This window comes from Phoxinus phoxinus (assembly GCF_949152265.1).
Source record: "Phoxinus phoxinus genome assembly, chromosome: 18".
Lineage (NCBI taxonomy): Eukaryota > Metazoa > Chordata > Actinopteri > Cypriniformes > Leuciscidae > Phoxinus > Phoxinus phoxinus.
Genome location: NC_136893.1, coordinates 577,501 through 602,639, shown reverse-complemented (window position 1 = coordinate 602,639; position 25,139 = coordinate 577,501). Strand labels below are relative to the sequence as shown.

At 45.0% G+C, this 25,139-nt stretch overlaps 2 protein-coding genes across 4 annotated transcripts in view; both read right to left on the bottom strand.

Annotated features, from left to right (window-relative positions):
* Window position 1: 1 nt before the first annotated feature.
* On the bottom strand, window positions 2-6,872 carry gp1ba (glycoprotein Ib platelet subunit alpha). Its single transcript, XM_079589480.1, has 3 exons — window positions 6,197-6,872; window positions 4,689-4,964; window positions 2-2,896 (listed from the first exon to the last, which is right to left on the bottom strand). The coding sequence occupies exons 2-3, from the start codon at window positions 4,954-4,956 to the stop codon at window positions 804-806; spliced, it is 2,361 nt and encodes a 786-aa protein (XP_079445606.1). The 5' UTR covers window positions 4,957-4,964; window positions 6,197-6,872; the 3' UTR covers window positions 2-803.
* A 6,489-nt stretch (window positions 6,873-13,361) lies between these two features.
* LOC306986331 (kinesin-like protein KIF1C) overlaps window positions 13,362-25,139 on the bottom strand; it is a gene marked incomplete at its 3' end in the record, with an annotated part of 32,890 nt that continues 21,112 nt past the window's right edge. For 2 of the 3 annotated variants that reach the window (XM_079589461.1, XM_079589462.1), the window contains exons 19-25: window positions 22,868-22,951; window positions 22,300-22,474; window positions 20,003-20,075; window positions 18,915-19,013; window positions 18,431-18,686; window positions 14,591-14,871; window positions 13,362-14,180 (exon numbers count right to left, since the gene is read on the bottom strand). In XM_079589461.1, coding sequence (XP_079445587.1) covers window positions 13,362-14,180; window positions 14,591-14,871; window positions 18,431-18,686; window positions 18,915-19,013; window positions 20,003-20,075; window positions 22,300-22,474; window positions 22,868-22,951 — 1,787 coding nt within the window. The remainder of the gene's footprint in view (window positions 14,181-14,590; window positions 14,872-18,430; window positions 18,687-18,914; window positions 19,014-20,002; window positions 20,076-22,299; window positions 22,475-22,867; window positions 22,952-25,139) is intronic. The other variant, XM_079589463.1, reaches the window with a different exon arrangement.

The window sequence follows — 25,139 nt, the reverse complement described above, 5'->3', positions numbered from 1 at the left end:
GTGCGTGTGCGCGTGTGCGTGTGTGTGCGTGTGTGTGTGTGTGTGTGTGTGTGTGTGACAGTCTAACAGAAGGACGGACAAAACCTGTCAAATATCAACTGAGTTCTGCTCATATTCATCACCATTTTATAAACTATAGTGAATAAACTGATAATGTGAGAGATGCTGAAGGTCTGAATGATGAATTCTGGTTTGAATGTATAAAAGTGGGAAATGATTCCAGAGCTTTATCTGGGAATTGGTCTAAAGATGCCCTAAAAACTTTATGATAATAGAATGCTGAAAAAGGCCTGATATTTTTTCTTTCAATAAAAAGAAATTTAAAGGTGATTCATATTCCAGCTCAAGTGAGATCACTAATAACAGGATAGTTTCTGTCTAGTTAAGTCTTCATTTTTTAACCAGCATTAATAATCGTAGTTATTTTTGTGGAATTATACATCAAAGTCATCAAGTGCGTGAAGCTATGGAGTAATTCATCTGGAAAAATGCCTCTATGCTGCAAAAAAAGATAAATGTACTGGAAAAAAGACAAAAGTACAAAGCATTCTTATATCAAGATACATTTACTGGAGCAGCAAACTGACTGAAGAGATTAAGTCTTGCTTTCTGTAAAAATAATACAAAATTGAGTATACACTAAAAACAAGAATAAATATCTAGCAGTGGGATCAGTAAAATAATGTCTTCACGTTTATTTTTCTGTAGCTGCTTTGAAACTATGAATTGTGGGGAAAAAACATGACAATTTATTGGCTTGGAATCAACAATCAATATTTGAGCGTTAACCGACAAAACCAAATTCACTCCTGAGTGACAGTGGAGGGCTGGCCAATCAGAGAGCAGGACCTCTGATAGGCCACGCCCTCATCCCCCAGTTCCCATTCCCCGACCACCCACTGCATCTCTCGCTGTGTTCCTCTCTCCTCCCTCAGGATCAGACTGTAGCGCGCGGTCGACCCCTGTCTCCTTCCATCTGCTTCCTCTCCCTCTCTCCAGCCCTCTGCTTCCTCTTCTCGGCTAATCACCCTGTGCAGGGTCTTCCTGAACACTTCCCCGCTCATCGTCGGCTCTCGCTCCTTATCTCTCGCTCCGCCTGCTACAGAAACCAGCTCTACTCCGGAAGAAGCCTCTCTCCCTGTGGTGTCGATGTTCTGCTCCTCCGGCGGGTTGATGAAGAGGACGCTTCGGAACACGGCTTGCACGTCTCTGAGCTGCTCTAGGGGTATGAAGCTCACGCTCGCACCTTCATCCTCACTCAGAAGCGTGTGTTCAGTGTATCTGTACGCCCGCAGGATGACCCCGTCGCTGTCCGCGCGAGGTAAGCCGTGATGCTTGAGCCAGCGGCGGGCGGTGAGGTGGTTCTTCAGGAGCCAGACACACAGAACACATGACGTGAGAGCCGACAGCAAACACAACAACACAAAACCAGCAAATAACCACCAGCACCACGGCAGGATCCTTCCATCCGCATCCCGAGCATCTGCCCAGTGCAGACCCACACTAGTGGCCGGTTCTGTTCGGGGAATGATCCGCTCAGTGGTTGGCGGCTCGGTCTGGACCGTGATCGTTCTGGAAGTGTGCGGTTCAGATCCGGTCGTACTTTGACCTTGGGATCCGGCAATAATGGGTCCAGTGGTTGGTGGATCGGTCTGGACCGTGATCGTTGTGCTAGAGGAGTGAGGATCCAGTCGGGAAGTACTAGTGGCCGGTTCTGTTCGGGGAATGATCCGTTCAGTGGTTGGTGGCTCGGTCTGGACCGTGATCGTGGGTCTAGAGGATCCGGTGGTACTTTGACCTTGGGATCCGGCTGTAATGGGTCCAATGGTTGGTGGTTCGGTCTGGACCGTGATCGTTGCGCTAGAGGAGTGAGGATCCAGTCGGGAAGTACTTTGTCTTTGGGATCTGGCTGTATAGGGTCCAATGGTTGGTGGATCGGTCTGGATCGTGATCGTTCTGGAAGTGTGCGGTTCAGATCCGGTGGTACTTTGACCTTGGGATCTGGCAATAATGGGTCCAGTGGTTGGCGATTCAGAAGTTGTGGGTTGGTACGGGTCATGAATCCTGGTGTTTGACTGTGGTGTGTAGGCAAGTGATTCGGTAGTGTCTGGAGTGAGAATCTCTGGAGCAGTTGTTTGTATCAAGCTAAAACACACCCACGTGGTCCTGAATTTAGACCTAGTTTTACTCCAGGACTCAGCACTGACCCAGGACCAAGTGGGGGTCCAGGATTTGGTGGAAGCGGGCAGGAGGGTGATGTCGGTGGTGTCGTGTGGAGCATTCGGGGTTTGAGGGCTGGAATCTGGTTTAACTGAGATTATAGTAGAGGTGGGTTTGATATCCCAGTCTCCGATGGGGTAGAGAGGTGGATCTGGAGGGCAGAAGTCATTCTCTTCCAGTTCAATGATGGGCCGCTGGAATAGGTGAGGCGGTCCAGAACACTCAACGCTGTCGGCGCCGGGAACGAGGCCGTTCGGTGCTTCATGCTTGTAGACGTTGTGGTCCTGGTCGATTAGGTAGCTGTGGAGATAACCTACAGCACAGCTGCAGATCCAGGGATTATAGGACAGGAAAACGTACGGTAACTCGGGTTTAGACGAGAAGAACCTGTCGGGCATCAGCGAAACACTGTTATTCTCCAAATCGAACGTCTTCAGGGTGCTGGAAGACACTCGCTCCAGGAGGCGAGCCGGCAGGGCGGGAAGCTTATTCTGAGAGAGATTGATAACCTCCAGACGTGGGAGTTCGCCGAAGGTGGCATCGTGAAGGGAACGAATCTGGTTGGCGTCCAAGAAGATCTCCATCAGGTTGGGAGTGCAGCGGAACACCAGTCCTCCCAAACCAGTTAACCTGTTACCAGACAAACGCAACACGCTCAGGTTCTCCAGCACTGGACCTGAAAGAGACACACAGTTTGAGTTGAGATCTTTTGCAGTTCTTGAGACTCTCTCTGTGACTCTTGAGACTCTCTCTGAGACTCTCTCTGTGACTCTTGAGACTCTCTCTGTGACTCTTGTGACTCTCTGGGACTCTTGAAACTCTCGCTGTGACTCTTGAGACTCTCTCTGAGACTCTCTCTGGGACTCTTGAAACTCTCTCTGAGACTCTCTCTGTGACTCTTGAGACTCTCTCTGTGACTCTTGAAACTCTCTCTGAGACTCTCTCTGTGACTCTTGAGACTCTCTCTGAGACTCTCTCTGTGACTCTTGAAACTCTCTCTGTGACTCTCTCTGTGACTCTCTCTGTGACTCTTGAGACTCTCTCTGTGACTCTTGTGACTCTCTGGGACTCTTGAAACTCTCTCTGTGACTCTTGAGACTCTCTCTGAGACTCTCTCTGGGACTCTTGAAACTCTCATTGAGACTCTCTCTGTGACTTGAGACTCTCTCTGAGACTCTCTCTGTGACTCTTGAAACTCTCTTGAAACTCTCTCTGAGACTCTCTCTGAGACTCTCTCTGTGACTCTTGAGACTCTCTTGAAACTCTCTCTGAGACTCTCTCTGTGACTCTTGAGACTCTCTCTGAGACTCTCTCTGTGACTCTTGAAACTCTCTTGAAACTCTCTCTGAGACTCTCTCTGAGACTCTCTTTGTGACTCTTGAGACTCTCTGGGACTCTTGAAACTCTCTCTGAGACTCTCTCTGTGACTCTCTCTGGGACTCTTGAGACTCTCTCTGAGACTCTCTTTGTGACTCTTGAGACTCTCTCTGGGACTCTTGAAACTCTCTCTGAGACTCTCTCTGTGACTCTTGAGACTCTCTCTGAGACTCTCTTTGTGACTCTTGAGACTCTCTCTGAGACTCTCTGTGACTCTTGAAACTCTCTCTGTGACTCTTGAGACTCTCTCTGAGACTCTCTCTGTGACTCTTGAAACTCTCTCTGAGACTCTCTCTGTGACTCTTGAGATTCTCTCTGAGACTCTCTCTGTGACTCTTGAGACTCTCTCTGAGACTCTCTCTGTGACTCTTGAGACTCTCTCTGTGACTCTTGAGACTCCCTCTGAGACTCTCTGTGACTCTTGAGACTCTCTCTGAGACTCCCTCTGTGACTCTTGAAACTCTCTCTGTGACTCTTGAGACTCTCTCTGTGACTCTTGAAACTCTCTCTGTGACTCTTGAAACTCTCTCTGTGACTCTTGAAACTCTCTCTGTGACTCTTGAGACTCTCTCTGAGACTCCCTCTGTGACTCTTGAAACTCTCTCTGTGACTCTTGAGACTCTCTCTGTGACTCTTGAAACTCTCTCTGTGACTCTTGAAACTCTCTCTGAGACTCCCTCTGTGACTCTTGAGACTCTCTCTGAGACTCTCTCTGTGACTCTTGAGACTCTCTCTGTGACTCTTGAGACTCCCTCTGAGACTCTCTGTGACTCTTGAGACTCTCTCTGAGACTCCCTCTGTGACTCTTGAAACTCTCTCTGTGACTCTTGAGACTCTCTCTGTGACTCTTGAAACTCTCTCTGTGACTCTTGAAACTCTCTCTGTGACTCTTGAAACTCTCTCTGTGACTCTTGAAACTCTCTCTGAGACTCCCTCTGTGACTCTTGAAACTCTCTCTGAGACTCTCTCTGTGACTCTTGAGACTCTCTCTGAGACTCTCTCTGAGACTCTCTGTGACTCTTGAAACTCTCTCTGTGACTCTTGAGACTCTCTCTGACTCTTGAGACTCTCTCTGAGACTGCAGTGTGTACCTGGCGGCTCCAGCGTGGTGATGAGGTTGTGGCTCAGGTCCAGCTCGTGCAGCTGTGTGAATCCAGAATACGAGGACCAGGACAGAGAACTGAAGTGGTTTCCTGTGAGAACCAGAACCTGCGTGTCGGGCTTGATCCCGTGGGGAACCGAGGTCAGGCTCTGGCCCACACAGCTCACGCGGGGCCGGTGGTCCGGGTTCATGTCCGCCGGACAGCTGGCGCTCGTGACGACGCAGCACTGCATCATGAGGAAGACGAAGCGTCGCATGATGACCACTGGAAGAGAACAAGGCAGTGTTCAGCAGAGCTGTGCCAATGTATAATACAGACTCACAACTACATAAATAAATAAAGACGCTATTTGTTCAGTGACATTATTTTCTCTCCAAACTCTCATTAATGTAACGTGGAATTTTTATTTTATTTTGTCATCTCTATTTTATTTTAATGTGAAGTACACTACTGTTCAAAAGTTGGGGGGCAGTAAGAAATAAACATTTTGGTAACACTTTATTTCAATATAGTTAGTAGAATGTCTAAAGTGAACTATAATATAAGTAACTTTGCAGCTACATGTCAACTAACTGTCATTAGAGTATTAGTAGCCTTCTTAATATCTGCTAACTCTTTATTCTGATGCTCCTCAACAGATATTAAGAAGGCTACTAATACTCTAATGACAGTTAGTTGACATGTAGCTGCACTTATAGTCAGTAGAATGTCTAAAGTGGACTATCGAAATAAACTGGAACCAAACATTTCTATTAATCAAGGATGCATTATGAATTAAAAGTGACAGTATATTAATTTATTAATATTTAAGTATATTATATTTATTAAAGATTCTATCTAAAATAAATGCGGCTCTTTTGAACTTTCCATTCATCAAATAATCTTGAAATATGTATGATGGTTTCCACAAAAATATGAACCGTTTTTAACACTGATAATAATCATAAATGTTTCTTGATCATCAGATCTTCATATTATACTGGTTTCTGGAGGATCATGTGACACTGAAGACTGGAGTAATGATGATAAACTCAGCTTTGATCACAGGAATAAATTACACTTTACTGTATATTCACATAGACAACTGATGATTTACATTATAATAATATTTCACTGTATTTTTCATCAGATGAACGCAGTCTTGGTGAGCAGAAGAGACTCTTTAAAATTACCCAAACTTTTGAATCATAGTGTACATTAGTGAAGTACAATTTTAAATGCATATCACGCCAGGAAGATCTTCTTTCCTACAGAACGAGAATTAGTACTTGAATGCTCTTGAGAATAGTCTCTGAGTCACAACACAATCGACGCGGTCCCTGATATAGGCTTCATGTGTTATGCCAAATATAATTGACATCTTTGCGAGAGACTCAAATATAAGTGCATAAGTTGAACAAAAGCAGTGATAGTAAACAATTGTGTTCACCACAGAAATGTGAGGTTTCACCAAGAGAATAAAGAATAATAAAGTAAATGAGTGTGTGTGTCGGTACCTCTGAGCGCTGGCGTGTCTCTCTCGTCTGCTGGATCCGCTCTATCTGTCTTCCTCAGAGTCACTCAAACCACATCTGGAGATGAGCGTCTGTGCATGAACTGAGTTTCACATCAACCCCTGATGTCTGTTAGTGTTCCTTGTGTTCAAAGTCAAGTCATCTTCATTTATATAGCGCTTTTAACAATGTAGACTGTTTCAAAGCTGCTTTACAGAGATAAACGTATAGTGTAAGGTAACAGATTGTTTTGGCTTTATAGCGGTTCTTGAATAATGTTATTTTCCAGCTAAAGTTAGTTTTGATTGATTCACTTCCGTCGAAAGGATCATTAGTTATTAAATTAGAGGCCGCTAAGACGACAGCGTTCTCTCTACACACACTTTACACTGAACCTGTGAGAAACACTGATGCTCACGTGCGCATCAAAAATTAACTCTATAGTTATGTGTGTTTGAATATATGTGCGCATGTTTGTAATTCTCCACAAACCAAGCCTTAAAAAACTACTTGTCCTGCCTTAAACATTTTTAGACAGAATTTTATCACTACGGGGGAGACGTGGATTTCCCACAATGCTTTATCTGTAGAGTGGTAAAGGGATCCTCCACAGGGAGAGGCTAGTGGACACTTCAGCGCTGCGCTGTCATCGGTCCAGGCGAAGGTCCTTCCTCAGATCTGGATCCGGCAGGCTGCGGGAAAACCTCGGGATAAACAAAGACACTATCAGCGTAGACGCCATTCTTCTTATGATGTAACGAGTACATCAGGATTTAAGGGAAGTGTTCCCAGTTCCGGCTGACCTGATCTATGCAGCCTAACATTGAGTTATATAAGTCTATAATGTGTTATGTGAATGCTAGGCCGAAGAGATGTGTCTTTAGTCTAGCTGTGAACTGACAGAGTGTGTCTGCTTCCCGGACAATGGTAGGAAGACTGTTCCAGAGTTTTGGTGCTAAATAGGAAAAGGATCTACCGCCAGCAGTCGATTCTGATATTCTAGGTATTATTAACTGGCCGGAGTTTTGAGATGGCAGTAGACGTGAAGGACTATAATGCGTTAAGAGCTCGCTCAAGTACTGCGGAGATAAACCATTTAGTGCTTTGTAAGTGATCAGCAATATTTTAAAATGTATACGATGTTTAATAGGCAGCCAATGCAGTGTTGACAGAACAGGGCTAATATGGTCATACTTCCTGGTTCTGGTAAGAACTCGAGCGGCTGCGTTTTGAACTCGCTGTAGTTTGTTTATTAAGCGTGCAGGGCAGCCACCCAGTAGAGCATTACAATAATACAAAAACTGTAACATCTGAAATCTAAAGGAATTATCATTCTAATTGTAAAATGCATCAGAACATATGAGCACTGCCCACGTGACACTTCCTGCACGATGATGTCTGCGCTTGTTCAGTGGCTTCAGTCAGTGCGGTCTTGGATGTTACTTCATATTTTTGATTGTTTTAAGCTGGATTGCACGTAAAAAACACGTGATAAAACCACAGTTTCTGCTGTCAGACGTGTCTGGTGAACATCAGGTAAGATGGTATTCCAGGAATTAGTAGTTTACGGTCCTAATGAAACGGTGTCTGTGATTGGTGAATGAACAAACACATGTTCATAAACACACGATGAGATGCTAAGACGCCTCAGGCCACTCACCACCACCGAGGAGAATCCTTCATGCTAGCTGTCCTTAAACTAACATAAACTGCACAACATCCACTCGGAGTCTGGAGATTTTGATGATGACTTTATTAATAAAGCTCTCTGACAGCGTTAAATACAGTTTTAATCAATCAAGGTGGAGTCACTGCATCTCCTGTATACTGGACTGTGCCTCTGCAACTGAGTGTTGCTGTGTAGTCGATCAGAGGTTCTCTCACAGAGTCTTCAGATGATCAAACATGAGCACAAGATTATCACATGCACACTCACACACACACACACACACACACACACACACTCACACTCACACACACACACACACACACACAGGTCACGGGACAGCGAGTGCGCGGGCGATGACTCGACCGCTTCGTGTCGTGTTCGTCTCTATCCGACGCCTTTCACTGCGTGTGGAAGAGACACAGACAGCAGAAACACCAGAAGCACTGTTGTTTTTATACATTTTCCTTTAATGATATTTTGCAGTTTTTAAACAGACATTTTTAAAACTAAAAAAAAAAAAAGAATAACTGAACATCCAGAAACAGAAGCGGCAGCTGTGTCCAACGAGACACGTTCATCAAGAACAGCAGAACGAAACACACACACACACACACGCACACAAGTGAAGAATGCATGTGTGTTTTTTTTTTGCTAATGAACTCAGCGGATTTCCTCATTTGCATACACACACACATTAACCGATTAAATCATAATCAAACCAAAGAAGGCATGATGAAACTAAACAAGCATCATATTATGGCAGTAAACCGTCAGCGAGTGTAAATAAGAGACATCATCATCATCATCATCATCATCATCATCATCATCATCTTCATCATCATCATCATCATCATCATCATCACGACACACACAACACAGTCAGAAGATTGTCCTGAAGTGCTAAAGCTCACGGTCAGACATGCTCCAGTGAGTGATGTCATGTGATCTCGCATAACCCCGCCCACTGCGACACTGTGACATCACTGAACACAAGAATAGTGGCCGCGTGGCTGGTTTGCTCTGATGGGATACAGTGGGAATCTAAAGTGGGAATCTAAAGTGGGAATCTCTATTGGAAATCTCTATTGGAAATCTCTATTGGGAATCTCCAGTGGGAATCTCTATTGGGAATCTCCATTGGGAAACTCTATTGGAAATCTCTATTGGGAATCTCCAGTGGGAATCTCTATTGGGAATCTCTATTGGGAATCTCCAGTGGGAATCTCTATTGGGAATCTCCAGTGGGAATCTCTATTGGGAATCTCTAGTGGGAATCTCTATTGGGAATCTTTATTGGGAATCTCTATTGGGAATCTCCATTGGTTGGGAATCTCTATTGGGAATCTCTAGTGGGAATCTCCAGTGGGAATCTCTATTGGGAATCTCCATTGGTTGGGAATCTCCATTGGGAATCTCTATTGGGAATCTCCAGTGGGAATCTCTATTGGGAATCTTTATTGGGAATCTCTATTGGGACTCTCCATTGGGAATCTCTATTGGGAATCTCCAGTGGGAATCTCCATTGGGAATCTCTATTGGGAATCTCCAGTGGGAATCTCTATTGGGAATCTCCAGTGGGAATCTCCAGTGGGAATCTCTATTGGGAATCTCCAGTGGGAATCTCCATTGGGAATCTCTATTGGGAATCTCCAGTGGGAATCTCCAGTGGGAATCTCTATTGGGACTCTCCATTGGGAATCTCTATTGGGAATCTCCAGTGGGAATCTCCAGTGGGAATCTCTATTGGGAATCTCCAGTGGGAATCTCTATTGGGAATCTTTATTGGGAATCTCTATTGGGACTCTCCATTGGGAATCTCTATTGGGAATCTCCAGTGGGAATCTCCATTGGGAATCTCTATTGGGAATCTCCAGTGGGAATCTCCAGTGGGAATCTCTATTGGGAATCTCCATTGGGAATCTCTATTGGGAATCTCTAGTGGGAATCTCTATTGGGAATCTTTATTGGGAATCTCTATTGGGAATCTCCATTGGTTGGGAATCTCTATTGGGAATCTCCAGTGGGAATCTCTATTGGGAATCTCCATTGGGAATCTCTATTGGGAATCTCCAGTGGGAATCTTTATTGGGAATCTCTATTGGGAATCTCCATTGGGAATCTCTATTGGGAATCTCTATTGGGAATCTTTATTGGGAATCTCTATTGGGACTCTCCATTGGGAATCTCTATTGGGAATCTCCAGTGGGAATCTCCATTGGGAATCTCTATTGGGAATCTCTATTGGGAATCTCCAGTGGGAATCTTTATTGGGAATCTCCAGTGGGAATCTCTATTGGGAATCTTTATTGGGAATCTCTATTGGGAATCTCCATTGGGAATCTCTATTGGGAATCTTTATTGGGAATCTCTATTGGGAATCTCTATTGGGAATCTCCAGTGGGAATCTTTATTGGGAATCTCCAGTGGGAATCTCTATTGGGAATCTCCAGTGGGAATCTCTATTGGGAATCTTTATTGGGAATCTCTATTGGGAATCTCTATTGGGAATCTCCAGTGGGAATCTCTATTGGGAATCTCTATTGGGAATCTCCAGTGGGAATCTTTATTGGGAATCTCCAGTGGGAATCTCTATTGGGAATCTCTATTGGGAATCTCCATTGGGAAACTCTATTGGGAATCTCCAGTGGAAATCTCTATTGGGAATCTCCAGTGGAAATCTCTATTGGGAATCTCCAGTGGGAATCTTTATTGGGAATCTCTATTGGGAATCTCCATTGGGAATCTCTATTGGGAATCTCCAGTGGGAATCTCTATTGGGAATCTTTATTGGGAATCTCTATTGGGACTCTCCATTGGGAATCTCTATTGGGAATCTCCATTGGGAATCTCTATTGGGAATCTCTATTGGGAATCTCCAGTGGGAATCTTTATTGGGAATCTCCAGTGAGAATCTCTATTGGGAATCTTTATTGGGAATCTCTATTGGGAATCTCCATTGGGAATCTCTATTGGGAATCTTTATTGGGAATCTCTATTGGGAATCTCTATTGGGAATCTCCAGTGGGAATCTCCATTGGGAATCTCTATTGGGAATCTCTATTGGGAATCTCCAGTGGGAATCTTTATTGGGAATCTCCAGTGAGAATCTCTATTGGGAATCTTTATTGGGAATCTCTATTGGGAATCTCCATTGGGAATCTCTATTGGGAATCTTTATTGGGAATCTCTATTGGGAATCTCTATTGGGAATCTCCAGTGGGAATCTTTATTGGGAATCTCCAGTGGGAATCTCTATTGGGAATCTTTATTGGGAATCTCTATTGGGAATCTCTATTGGGAATATCTATTGGGAATCTCTATTGGGAATCTCCAGTGGGAATCTCTATTGGGAATCTCTATTGGGAATCTCTATTGGGAATCTCCAGTGGGAATCTTTATTGGGAATCTCCAGTGGGAATCTCTATTGGGAATCTCTATTGGGAATCTCCATTGGGAAACTCTATTGGGAATCTCCAGTGGAAATCTCTATTGGGAATCTTTATTGGGAATCTCTATTGGGAATCTCTATTGGGAATCTCCAGTGGGAATCTTTATTGGGAATCTCCATTGGGAATCTCTATTGGGAATCTCTATTGGGAATCTCCAGTGGGAATCTCTATTGGGAATCTCTATTGGGAATCTCCAGTGGGAATCTCTATTGAGAATCTTTATTGGGAATCTCTATTGGGAATATTTATTGGGAATCTCCAGTGGGAATCTCTATTGGGAATCTCCAGTGGGAATCTCTATTGGGAATCTCTATTGGGAATCTCCAGTGGGAATCTCTATTGGGAATCTCCATTGGGAATCTCTATTGGGAATCTCCACTGTAGCCTCACACAAGTGGGACCGTTTCAAATCTGCCACTCAAAATAACGTCAAACTGGATCAAACTACTGTCTGTGGCCCAAAGGCACAGGAATCATATTCCAAATATTTATATTTTTTATTTCTGCCATCTGATTGAGTTTATCATTATTATTTAACCAGGAAGGTCCCGTTGAGACACAATATCTCTTCGACCAGGGAGTTTAAAACATCCGTCATCAGCGTGTTCACTCGCAACTTTTAAAATCCTCTAAAACTCACACGACTTGCATTTCACTCCAAGTGTCCATTTCATTGACCTTTGAACTCTAAACGTCAATTTCATCATCATCATCAGTGATTGACAGCTGTCAGTCATGAGTGTAAACACATCCCAGCCCTACACACTCTTGTTTCCTCACTGCTGCTCATCTCATCTCCTCCCACGAGTCTGAGCCGTTTGTTGAGCACTGAACCGTCCCAGAAGTCTGTGTTTCTCAGTCATGTCTGGTTGATCTGAGCTGTACATGAGGGTCTGAAGCTGCTGGTGACGAGTGCCATGTGATGCGGTCCTGCGACTGTTATAACCTGGCTCAGTTTAGTCCACTAAAGATGCTAAGTTTGGCTTTAAAGAAATGTAATTGAAAAACTTTTTTTAAAAATACATGAAAAACTGTAGAGCGAGTTAAGAAGATTCAAGCTGGTGTTGATCAGCATCTGAACACGATCTTAGTGTGTTGCTCTCTTAGTGTGAGTTGCTCTGGTGTGATCAGTCGGATAAACCATTAACAAGAACCACACACTCTCTCAAGGCGTTTCTGTTAGTGATCTCTGAGGTTTTTAAGGCACATTGAGGCTGAACACACAAACTCCCAAAACTACACACACACACACACACACACACACACACACACACACACACACACACACACACACACACACACACACACACACACACACACACACACTGAGTGGTGACGTGTGAGTTAACAGAGTGTGTGTTAGCTAGTCTCGGACCGCCCACACATGCATATTGCACTTAAAACCATGAGAGCCTTTCAAAAACCACAAGCTCTAATCTGATTGGATGAGCAACAGTCAGTGTGCACAGAGCTCAAGATGACACGATGAGCGATAACCATAGCGATATATTAGCAGCTACACCAGCTGACGAATACTGCACCGCTATCGCCATCGCTCCGCTCCGTAGCGGCCACTGGCCACGTTTACATGCACAACTGTAGTTTCCGTCGGACTGAATAGACTCGGTTGATGGATCTGAGCGGGGTGTCTAGAACATGTGATCGGGTTGATGTGCGCATTTATGTCACAAGCTTCAAATCATTACGCTATTGCTACGTCATTGCACACGCGCAGTCCTTTCCGTTTCGGTCTTCAATCCGATCAAGTGTTCACATGTTCTCTGGATGGGATTAGAAGAGGAACGTCTCATTGGGACCGAGCTCAAGCGGGTCGGTTGAGGCGTTCACATGAAGACTTCAGTGCGATTGAGCCGCCATACGCTCACTGACGGATTATTTGGTTGCATGTAAACGTAGCCAGTGGCGCTCACTTCCTGTCCCGAAGTGGGCGGTTCTAGCCCAGAATAAACTCTTCTACTGATAGTCTGAATACATGAGACTGTTAACTACCTTCCTAACCCATCACAACAACACGGCCAGTATTTCAGCGTCAGACGGGCGTTTCTTTGCTCTTCAGGTCGGGGGCGCTGTACTGGCGCCTCATGCGCGGCGGGGTGACGTAGCCCTGCGGTTTTTGGTGTTTGCCGTGCAGTTGATCGGTGAGCGTGTGCGGTAGAGTCTGGGGCCGTTGGTGATTGACGTACCCCGCCTCCCCGCGTACGCCAGGGCCCGGCGACTGTTGCCGATAGCGACCACGGTTGTTGTTGTTGTGGTGCCCGTTGGTATAATAACCCTGGTTGCTAGGCACGGTGGAGCCATCTAGCGAATTGCGCCTGTAGCGCCATTGTTGTTGCTGAGGATCGTGATTGCCGTTGCCGTAGTTACCGTTGCTGTAGTGACGAGGTTGCCAGGGGCGACTGGGGGAGGGCGCGCGCATGATGACCGGCATTTGGAACGGAAGAGGAAGTAACGGCACGCCGGGGGCGGGGCCTCGCTCCTCGTCTGGCGCGCCGCACACGTTGGGCCCCCAGGAGAGCCGGTGGTGAGGGTTGCTCTTGAAGGGGAACTTCAGCTTGCAGTCCTGAGGGGGAATGAAGCGCCCCGTTCCCGGGAGGTGGACCACGCCCTCCCCACCCACGGCCCCGCCCCCGGCCCCGCCCCCGCGCCGCAGACGCTTGGTGATTTGCTGCTGCTGCAGGTTGAGGAGGCGTGTCTGCTCCTGTTTGAGCCAGCGCATTCGGCCCCTCCTGAAGGCGGGGTCTTCCTCCATCAGCCGTGACACGCGCTGCTCTTTGGGGAGGAGCTCTGGGTGGCCACGCCCATCTTCCTCATCACCGTCTGCGCTCAGATCCTCGGATTCGTCATCGTCCTACACAAACACATACACAACTTCTGAACACTGTGTGTGTGCGTGTGTGTGAGTGAGAGATTCGTCATCGTCCTACACAAACACATACACAACTTCTGAACACTGTGTGTGTGAATGCACGTGTGTGTCAGTGGCTATGCTTCCATCACCCTGTTTTTATGCACATTTAGAAGTAGCGCATCAACGATTTGAAAAGATTTGCTTCACTGACTGATTGTGTGTGAGCGTGTGTGTGTGTGTGTGTGCGTGAGTGTGTGTGTGTGTGAGTGTGTGTGTGTGTGAGTGTGAGTGTGTGTGTGTGTGTGTGTGTGTGTGAGAGAGAGAGTGTGTGTGTGTGAGTGTGTGTGTGTGTGTGTGTGTGTGTGAGTGTGTGTGTGTGTGTGTGTGTGTGTGAGTGTGTGTGTGTGCACCTGCACTGCTGGTATGATGCTCTCCATCTTCATCATGCGGTCTCTGAGGGCTTTGATCTCCTCGTCCTTCGTGTTGTTCTGCTCTTTGACCTCTTGTAAAATATCCGTCAGTTTGTCGATGTGAGCCTTCAGGTCGTACACGCCTCTCTCTCCGTCGGCGTGTGTGTGTGTGTCCTGGCGCCCGTCCCCGATGCCCACCGTGTCCCACACGTCCTGAGCCACGTCCCTCCAGGCCTCGCGCTCCTCCTCCTCGTCCCGCCGGCCGCACGTGTGCTGCACTCCTGCAGAGAGCAGATTAACATCACTCGTCCGAGCCATGCTTCTGCAGCGCTGCCTTACTGTGGATGAAGCGTCTCGCGAGAGCAAGGACGCGCACACACACGTATAACCAATCACACACACTGCAAAAACAGCTTTTCTTACTCAGTATTTTTGTCTTGTTTCCAGTCCAGATCTCTAACATTTCTTATGATGCATTTACTAGAGTAGTGAGATGACACAAGATATTAAGTCCTGTTTTCTGGGGAAATAAATACAAATTAAGTGAGTTTTTGCTTAAAACTAAATTTGAATTAAGATTATTTTTCTGACCCCATTGGCAGATAATTTTGCTTTTTTTAAGCATCAACTCACTTCATTTTGATTATTTCCCCAGAAAACAGGACATAATATCTTCAGGGTCCCCACGCCTCGGTTAACTTCACATTTCAAGCACTTTCCAGCTCCAATATCCTCAAACTCAACGACATATGTGTATTTCAAGTGAGAGCACATCGTGTTATCTTCATACAACGCTACAGTTTTCATGTGTCGAACTATGCAAAAAAGTTTTTGTTTTTCTTTGGCCATATGACAGAGATCTAATATTCTATTTGTCTTATTTCTGTTTTGCATAAAACTGAAGAATATTCTGTACATCTGTGTTCTAAACTTATCTGATATTAACTTTAGCATGGATGTTATTGAGACGAGCGCAGGCTTGTGTAACCAGACTATGAGTGCAGTTTCACGGTGTGTGTGTGTGTGTGTGTGTGTGTGAAGCGTTGAGGTAAATGTGCGTAACTAGCGTAAATCAAGCAAGCTAGTGCGCGTAGGCCACGCAGTGCTGGAGAATAACACATTAGCGGACCGGCGGGAATATGGAATTTTTTTTCAAAAAACTTCTAAGCGAATAAATTCGAGCACTTTCTAGGACCCGTGTGTGTCTGTGTGTGTTTATTTGCAAAAACTTTCCAGGGCCTTGATTTTTTTTTTTTTTCAGATTCACAAACTTTGTACAAGGACCCGTGGGAACCCTGGCTCTTATGGGATTTTACTCATCTAGTAAATGCGTCTTGATTTAAGAATTTTTTTTTATTTTTGCACTGGAAACAACCGACATTACCACTGAAATTGCGAATTGAAAATGCGTCCAATGGAAACGCGTCAATTTCGCAAAAACTCTGTTTTATCGCACAAAGTTCTTCCGCTCGCATGACGAGGTTTTCAGGCAATTCGAAAAATAAATATTTCTCAAATCTGCAGTGGAAACAGTTTTTGCGCTGTACAGTCGCCTGGCGTAGAGGACGCGGTGTGTGTTCGGACAGAAGACGAGACTCAGTTCTTTATTAAACTCATAAAAGACAAAATAATGACAGCAATACTGGATTCATAACCTCACAGAAACACTCTCAGTGTAAGAGTCTGTCCTCGCCATTAATGCTGGATCACACACACACACACACACACACACACGCGTCTCCTTCATTAATAATAATGGCCAGTGCGGCGACTGTGATATATAAACCTTCCCACATCCGTCGCCATGATTTCTGTAATAACATCGCGAGAGGAAATAAAGTTCAGCGGCACAACATCGGTTCATGGAAACGCCGTCATTTCACAATAGTTTTGTATCGACATTTAGAAAAAAAATCGCAAAAGTTTTGCGCAAATCTGTAATGCAAACTTTGGATGTGAATTTTTGCCAAAAATGCCATTCGGCAACCGAGAAGCAAAAGTCGAATATCGTCCGAAAATCGGAAGCAGAAACCCTGCACATTCTCACAACGACAGAGAGGAGGCCGATGTCATCTTTAGCGATATGTCATCAAACAAACTGTTTATTAATTGAACAAGTATTCTCGTCGTTTTTTTTTTTTTTTTTTTTTTTTTACATAGTAAGCCTATGATAGGCTAATTGGAAGAATAAGAAAACATAAGCATGACAGTCCGTTTCTGCATCGCCAAACCAGATGCTCGTTAGTTAAAAAATAAAACAATGCAGTAGGATACATTTCATTTTATGCAAATCTGCCTAGTTACCGGCAATAGCCTACTTTTTAAACAAATTAGTTTCAATCAATGTAATATTCATAGCCAAGTGCTTCGGCATATGCCATATTTTTGTTCAAAAAAACGTCTACATAACGTCAATTATGTAGAACACATTGGAATTGCGCGAAAATATAACGATATTCGAAAAAGCTTTTTTATGATCAAATTTCACACGCAGTTCGACTATTCGAAGATCGCGACTCATCCCTACAATCCCTTACAGCAGAAACACATGAACATCACAGAAACACACAGGAAAGCAGAGAGTGATGATAATCATGCACTTCTCACAGGAAAAATACACATGTGACCCTGGAGCACTAACACCAGTCTGGAGCCGCACGGGTATATCTGTGTGTCTGTGTGTGTGTGTGTGTGTGTGTGTGTGTGTGTGTGTGTGTGTGACCCTGGAGCACTAACACCAGTCTGGAGCCGCACGGGTATATCTGTGTGTGTGTCTGTGTGTGTGTGTGTGTGTGTGTGTGTGTGTGTGTGTGTGTGTGTGTGTGTGTGTGTGTGTGTGACCCTGGAGCACTAACACCAGTCTGGAGCCGCACGGGTATATCTGTGTGTGTGTCTGTGTGTGTGTGTGTGTGTGTGTGTGTGTGACCCTGGAGCACTAACACCAGTCTGGAGCCGCACGGGTATATCTGTGTGTGTGTGTGTGTGTGTGTGTGTGTGTGTGTGACCCTGGAGCACTAACACCAGTCTGGAGCCGCACGGGTATATCTGTGTGTGTGTCTGTGTGTGTGTGTGTGTGACCGTGGACCACTAACACCAGTCTGGAGCCGCACGGGTATATCTGTGTGTGTGTCTGTGTGTGTGCGTGTGTGTGTGTGTGACCCTGGAGCACTAACACCAGTCTGGAGCCGCACGGGTATATCTGTGTGTGTGTCTGTGTGTGTGTGTGTGTGACCGTGGACCACTAACACCAGTCTGGAGCCGCACGGGTATATCTGTGTGTGTGTCTGTGTGTGTGCGTGTGTGTGTGTGTGACCCTGGAGCACTAACACCAGTCTGGAGCCGCACGGGTATATCTGTGTGTGTGTGTGTGTGTGTGTGTGTGTGTGTGTGACCCTGGAGCACTAACACCAGTCTGGAGCCGCACGGGTATATCTGTGGCAATAGCAACAATACAGCGTACGGGTCAAAATTATCCTTTTCTTTTATGCCAAAAATCATGAGGATATTAAGATCATGTTCCATGAAGATATTTAGTAAATGTCCTACCGTAAATATATAAAACATGTATGTGTGTGAGTGAATGCAGCACAATCGTGAACATAAATGCACAACTTTAAAGGAGATTTTCTCAATGTTTACATTTTTTTGCTCCTCAGATTCCAGATTTTCAATAGTTGTGTCTCGACCAAATATTGTCCTATCCTAACACACCACACATCACTGGAGAGATTATTTATTCAGCTTCATGTGATGTATAAATCTCGATGTAAAAATGGCCGCATGTGACTGGTGTTGTGGTCGGGTCACACAGGAATACGCGGCTGCAGTGGCGAGCGTTACCCAGCGTACCGTACATGCGGCTCAGCTCCTTCATCTTCACCACGGCGAGCGCCTCCATCTCGCGGCGCGAGTGCCGGAAGTCTCCGAGCGCCACCTCGTAGCAGATCTCCTTCACCGCCTGCAGCTTCAGGTCGCCCAGCGTCACGCGCTCCGGGTCCTTGCTGATGCGCCGGCGCTGGGGGATCTGGTACACGCGGAGCGGCTCGCGGCGCTTGCCACTGCTGGGCAGACCACAGCGCTTCACGATGGACTGGACCTGGACACAACAGCGGTCACTCGACTCGGACACGTCATGATGAACGTGTGTGTGTGTGTGTGTGTGTGTGTGTGTGAGTGAGTGTGTGAGAGAGTGTGAGTGAGAGAGTGTGAGTGAGTGAGTGTGAGTGTGAGTGTGTGTGTGAGTGAGTGAGTGAGTGAGTGAGTGAGTGAGTGAGTGAGTGTGTGTGTGTGTGTGTGTGTGTGTGTGTGTGTGTGTGTGTGATACCTTGATAGCTGGTAGTTTCTCTCTCAGGGAGGAGATGAGTCTCCAACTCTCTTCACATGAGCGTTTATCAGAATCATCGCCACTGTCTGAATCAGCATACTGAACACACACACACACACACACACACACACACACACACACACACACACACACACACACACACACACACACACACACACACACACACACACACACACACACACGTTTGGGGTCAGTAGGATATAAAATAAAAAAAAAGTATACTTTTATTCATCAAGAATGCATTAAATTGATCAAAAGTGACAGTAAAGACATTTATAATGTTATAATGTTATTCATTTTATGGCCCGCGTCATGCAAAAGATTAATGCACTTTTTTTTTTTAGCTCAAAAGTTGCGCGAATATTAGACAGTGTGACTTATATGTAGCCTATGTTTAATACCGCGGACGCTTTGGATAATCCGTGGGTCGAGTAATAAGAAATACCATTCATCATCGTCATTGTGATGTGTGTGGAATGTTTCATGGGACTTTATAGCTACTTGCTATCTCAGAAATGTACCATAACTTGCTAAGCGCAACAAATAGCGAAACAAGCGGTAAAGCTGTCAGGCAACTTTTGTGTGCGCAAGAACATTGTTAATACACTTTTTTTGTTCCAGATTTTTTTTTTAATTTCATGTTCAGTATTACTTTAAATAGGACAAAGACTAGCAAGACCTACCTAGCAAGATGGGTAATAAACTGCATTTCTAAATAAGTAAAAACTGAAAATATTGTCATATATAAAGTTTTACGATGCAAGTTGTAATTTGTGGCCCTTCACATTTTATGTGGTTTACATGTGGCCCCCTTGGCATCTGAACTTGAGTACCCCTGGGCTAGAGCATACACAGTATCAGAATTATATATACATTATTACATACACAGAATTAAACTTTTACACGAGTAAATATTATGATTATTGGTGCATTTTACAGAGATTAACCGTAAGTTGGAAAGGAAGATAATTTACAGTTTAGATTTTTGCCCAAGTGCATCCTGGGATTCTAGTTTTCATTTCAGCCGCTCTATATCGAGTGTGTGTGTGTGTGTGTGTGTGTCTCACCAGTCTCTGTTGCTCCAGGAGTAGATCTGCTTCCTCTTTCTCACGCCGATACTGAGTCTCCACATCTTGAAGCCTGAGACACACACACACACACACACACACACACACACACACACACACACACACACACACACACACACACACACACACAGAGTCAGCACACGTCTACACACTTCATATTTTGGGGACAAATGTGTGAGCTAAACCTGACCAAACCTCTCAAACCTGTACAATAACAACCTCTTGTAAAAACTGTACAAATCTTTCAATTCAAATAAATATTTTATTTTATTATTTACTAACTGTACATTGACCCTCTGGCGCTGTTCGGTCATTTTTGTCTTTTTTTTTGTTTTTACTTCATCAGATTGATATGAAACTTGGTAAAGGTTTCACTTACAATGTCAACACACACACACACACACACAAGATGAATGTTTGAGAGTTTCCTCTAGTGGACGCGTGTGGTACTGCGGCTGAACACACACTCACTGAAAGATCATCTACTGAGATCAGATTCACATTTGGAACAAAACTTGTTTATTTATGGCTTTGATTTTCTCACAGTTTCAGAGTAAAACGTGTTTTGGAAAATATATATTTCATATACAAATTTAAAATAGTATTTTTATGCATTTTTCTATAACATTTTAAGTTCACTTTTTAAAAACTTTTTCCACTTCAGAAATAATCTGCCAAGTGTCGTCTTTAAAAACAGAGCGAACTTCAGTCTGTGACCCAGAGACTCCAGATTACCAGTCAGCACAAACCTCTCAAACACTTCCTCATGTGTAGACACTGCCCAACAACACTTCCTCATGTGTAGACACTGCCCAACAACACTTCCTCATCCGTATATGCTTTGGATAAAAGCACATGCTAAACGAATAACTGTAAATGTAATAAGGTCCCATTCGTTCATGCATTAACTAACAATAACTAACAATGAGTAATACATTTCTTACAGTGTTTATTAATCTTTGACTTTAGCATTACTGTGATATTGTTTTAAAGTTCGTCTTGTTGCTCTTCTTACTCAGTGTTTTTGTCTTGTTTCCAGTCCAAATATCTAAACATTATTAAATCAAGATGCATTTACTAGATGAGTAAAATTACATAAGATATTATGTTCTGTTTTCTGGGGAATTAATAAAAATTAAGTGAGTTGCGGCCAAACACTCTCATTGAACGCTCATTTACTGAGATATCAGACTCACATCTGGAGCACGACTTGTTTAGATTTATTAGCTTTGTTTTTCTTGCAGTTTTAGAGTAAAATGTGTTTTTTGAAAATAGATATTTCAAATAAAATGTAAAAATAGTTTTTTTTAGTGAGTGCCGTCAGATTACTCTCTGGTGCTGTGAGACTCCGCCCACACGCTGTTCTGATTGGCTGTGCGCTCGCCGCGAGACTCCACCCACACGCTGTTCTTATTGGCTGTGCGCTCGCCGCGAGACTCCACCCACACACTGCTTTAATTGGCTGTGCACTCGCCGCGAGACTCCGCCCACACACTGCTTTAATTGGCTGTGCACTCGCCGCGAGACTCCACCCACACGCTGTTCTGATTGGCTGTGCGCTCGCCGCGAGACTCCACCCACACACTGCTTTAATTGGCTGTGCGCTCGCCGCGAGACTCCACCCACACACTGCTTTAATTGGCTGTGCGCTCACCGCGAGACTCCACCCACACACTGCTTTAATTGGCTGTGCACTCGCCGCGAGACTCCACCCACACACTGCTTTAATTGGCTGTGCACTCGCCGCGAGACTCCACCCACATGCTGTTCTGATTGGCTGTGCACTCGCCGCGAGACTCCACCCACACACTGCTTTAATTGGCTGTGCGCTCGCTGCGAGACTCCACCCACACACTGCTTTAATTGGCTGTGCACTCGCCGCGAGAGTCCGCCCACACACTGCTTTAATTGGCTGTGCACTCGCCGCGAGACTCCGCCCACACGCTGTTCTGATTGGCTGTGCACTCGCAGCGAGACTCCGCCCACACGCTGTTCTGATTGGCTGTGCACTCGCCGCGAGACTCCGCCCACACGCTGCTCTAATTGGCTGTGGGTTTTGATTGATTTTTACGCATCTCCCAGTCGCGAGTGTGAATGATTTGTCGCTGGAATCTTATCACATCGCGTCTGGTTAGGACACGGTTTAACACTTTCAAAAATCAATTTATGAAATTTGTGAATCGATGAAAATCACTAGAAGATAGAGTCGCGGGTCATGACTAGTTCCCCCGCTCCGCTGAAGGCTGCAGTGAGTGTGTATGAGTGTGTGCACGCACCTCCTCTGCATCTCCAGCTTGATGTCGATGCCCTGCTCCTCCAGGAGCTCCCGCTGGGCGTAGTTCCAGTCCGCCGGCTCCCCCTGCTGGTCCAGGCTGCGCTCGCGCTCCACACGCGCCTGCTCCGGGTGGTTGAACCGGAACACGTGGTTCTTGCCCATCACCACGCGGTTTCCTGCGACACCATAGGATGAGCTCAGGGTCATGTGATCACGAGGACACACTAAAGGGGCTTTCGCACCAGGCAGTTCTAGGAACTACTTCCCCGAGAACTAATGGTTCCCTTAGGAAAACTGGTTGCATTCGCAGCGCCAGTGGGAACTCTGAAGTGGCGTGACACACGCTTGTTGTTGTGACTTTTATTTTGACGGCGCTGAGAAAGACTGAGCAAACAGGGCTAGCATTCTCCGAGTACATTAGTTTACGATCTGTCTATCAGTCCTGTCGAATACGCTATTAGATACTGTTATACACAGAAAATAGGCAGTAATGAAAAGTTATGGTTACTTTATTTCGATAGTCCACTTTAGACATTCTACTAACTATAAGTCCTCCTAAACACACTCACCCTGTTTGAGCAGCACACACTCGCTGATCTGCTTGCCGTTGACGTACGTCTCGGCTCCCTCCAGCGGCTCCAGTGTCACACACACTACACACACACACACACAGAGAGGGAGGGATCTGCATGAGCACTGTGTTCTGATGTATGTGGTATGCTAATGAGGAGGCGGGGCTCCTCCCTAAAGAGGGGCGGGGCTCACAGGGAGGTTCATCTGTTATAAAGCTGATGCTTTGCTTTGTGTAACTCTTGCACGCCCTAATTTGGGGTTTCCGGGTCAAAAATGACCCGCCTTTTAAATTGCTTATAAATCTCTGATTATGCTATACTATCACCAAATATTGGATTCAATCTTTTCATCAACTTGCTTTCTTTCTTTTAGCACAGGTTTTGTATTTATTTTTGGAGCTGGTTGATCGTAGGCCTCGTTGATTCCAGTGTTATAATAGTTCACTAAAGCTTCACCAGATCAATGAGGACTACGATCTACCAGCTCCAAAAATAAATACAAAACCTGTGATAAAAGAAAGAAAGCAAGATGATAAAAAGATTGAATCCAATATTTGGTAATAATATAGCACACAGAGAGATTTTAAAAGGTGGGTCAGTCTAACTAGGTGGGAAAAAATCCCAAATATACAAATATTTCTATGAAACTAATTATTTTTTTTATTATATTATTTATGAATAATTACAATTATTTAGATATATAAGTGTATATATATTTAGATATACACACCCCTCCATTTAGGGAGTCACTTTTGGCCTGGAGTCTAACTAGGTGAATAAAATCCCCAAATATATACAAATATTATTATGAAACTAATTTGTTTTGTATTATATTATTTATGAATCATTAAAATGATTTAGTTTTATTACTCTTCTGTAAGCTGTTATACCCTGGGTGAGAAAAGTCCATACGATAACACCAGGAAAAAGAAAATGGCTTCCGGGTGGAAATGACCCGAACACAACATGAGAGTTTAAATAAGGGGAATGAGCACATGAGATCGAGCAGCTTTCATTGGTCGAGGGTTCATTCACATGCAAATATCGTCTCAGTGTGTGTAAGAGCGCTCCGGTTGATTGGATTGACGTCATGCCGATGAAGCACATTAACAGCACAGGGAAACTGGGCGGACACACAGTGTGTGTGTGGTGAAGGAAGAGCAGAAAGACATGTGTGATGTGTTGACGACAGGAGGAAGAAGAAGAGGAGGGACTGATGATGATGATGATCACACTGATGACTGATGATACCTGTGTCAAATCCCAGCGACTGTTCCAGCGACAGAGAGAAAACCAGCACAGAGTGTGTGTTACTGACACAAATACACACACACACACACCTATATATCCTGCCTTCAGTAGGACCCTGTGATTTGGTGATGCTGAAACACACACACTTTCTCACTGACTCACTCACTCACTCACTCACTCAATCACTCACTCACTGACTCACTGACTCACTCAATCACTGACTCACTGACTCACTCACTCACTCACTCACTGACTCACTGACTCACTGACTCACTCACTCACTCACTCACTCACTAACTCACTCGCTCACTCACTGACTCACTCACTCACTCACTGACTCACTGACTCACTCACTGACTCACTGACTCACTGACTCACTCACTCACTGACTCACTCACTCACTCACTCACTCACTCACTGACTCACTGACTCACTCACTGACTCACTCACTCACTCACTGACTCACTCACTCACTCACTCACTCACTCACTGACTCACTCACTCACTCACTGACTCACTCACTCACTCACTCACTCACTCACTCACTCACTGACTCACTCACTCACTCACTCACTCACTCACTCACTCACTAACTCACTCGCTCACTCACTGACTCACTCACTCACTCACTCACTCACTCACTCACTGACTCACTCACTCACTGACTAACTCACTCGCTCACTCACTGACTCACTCACTCACTGACTCACTGACTCACTGACTCACTCACTCACTGACTCACTCACTGACTCACTCACTCACTGACTCACTCACTCACTCACTCACATACTCACTCACTCATACTCACTCACTCACTCACTCACTCACATACTCACTCACTCTCACTCACTCACTCACTCACATACTCACTCACTCACTCACATACTCACTCACTCACTCACTCACTCACTCACTCACATACTCACTCACTCACTCACTCACTGACTCACTCACTCACATACTCACTCACTCACTCACATACTCACTCACTCACTTACTCACTCACATACTCACTCAC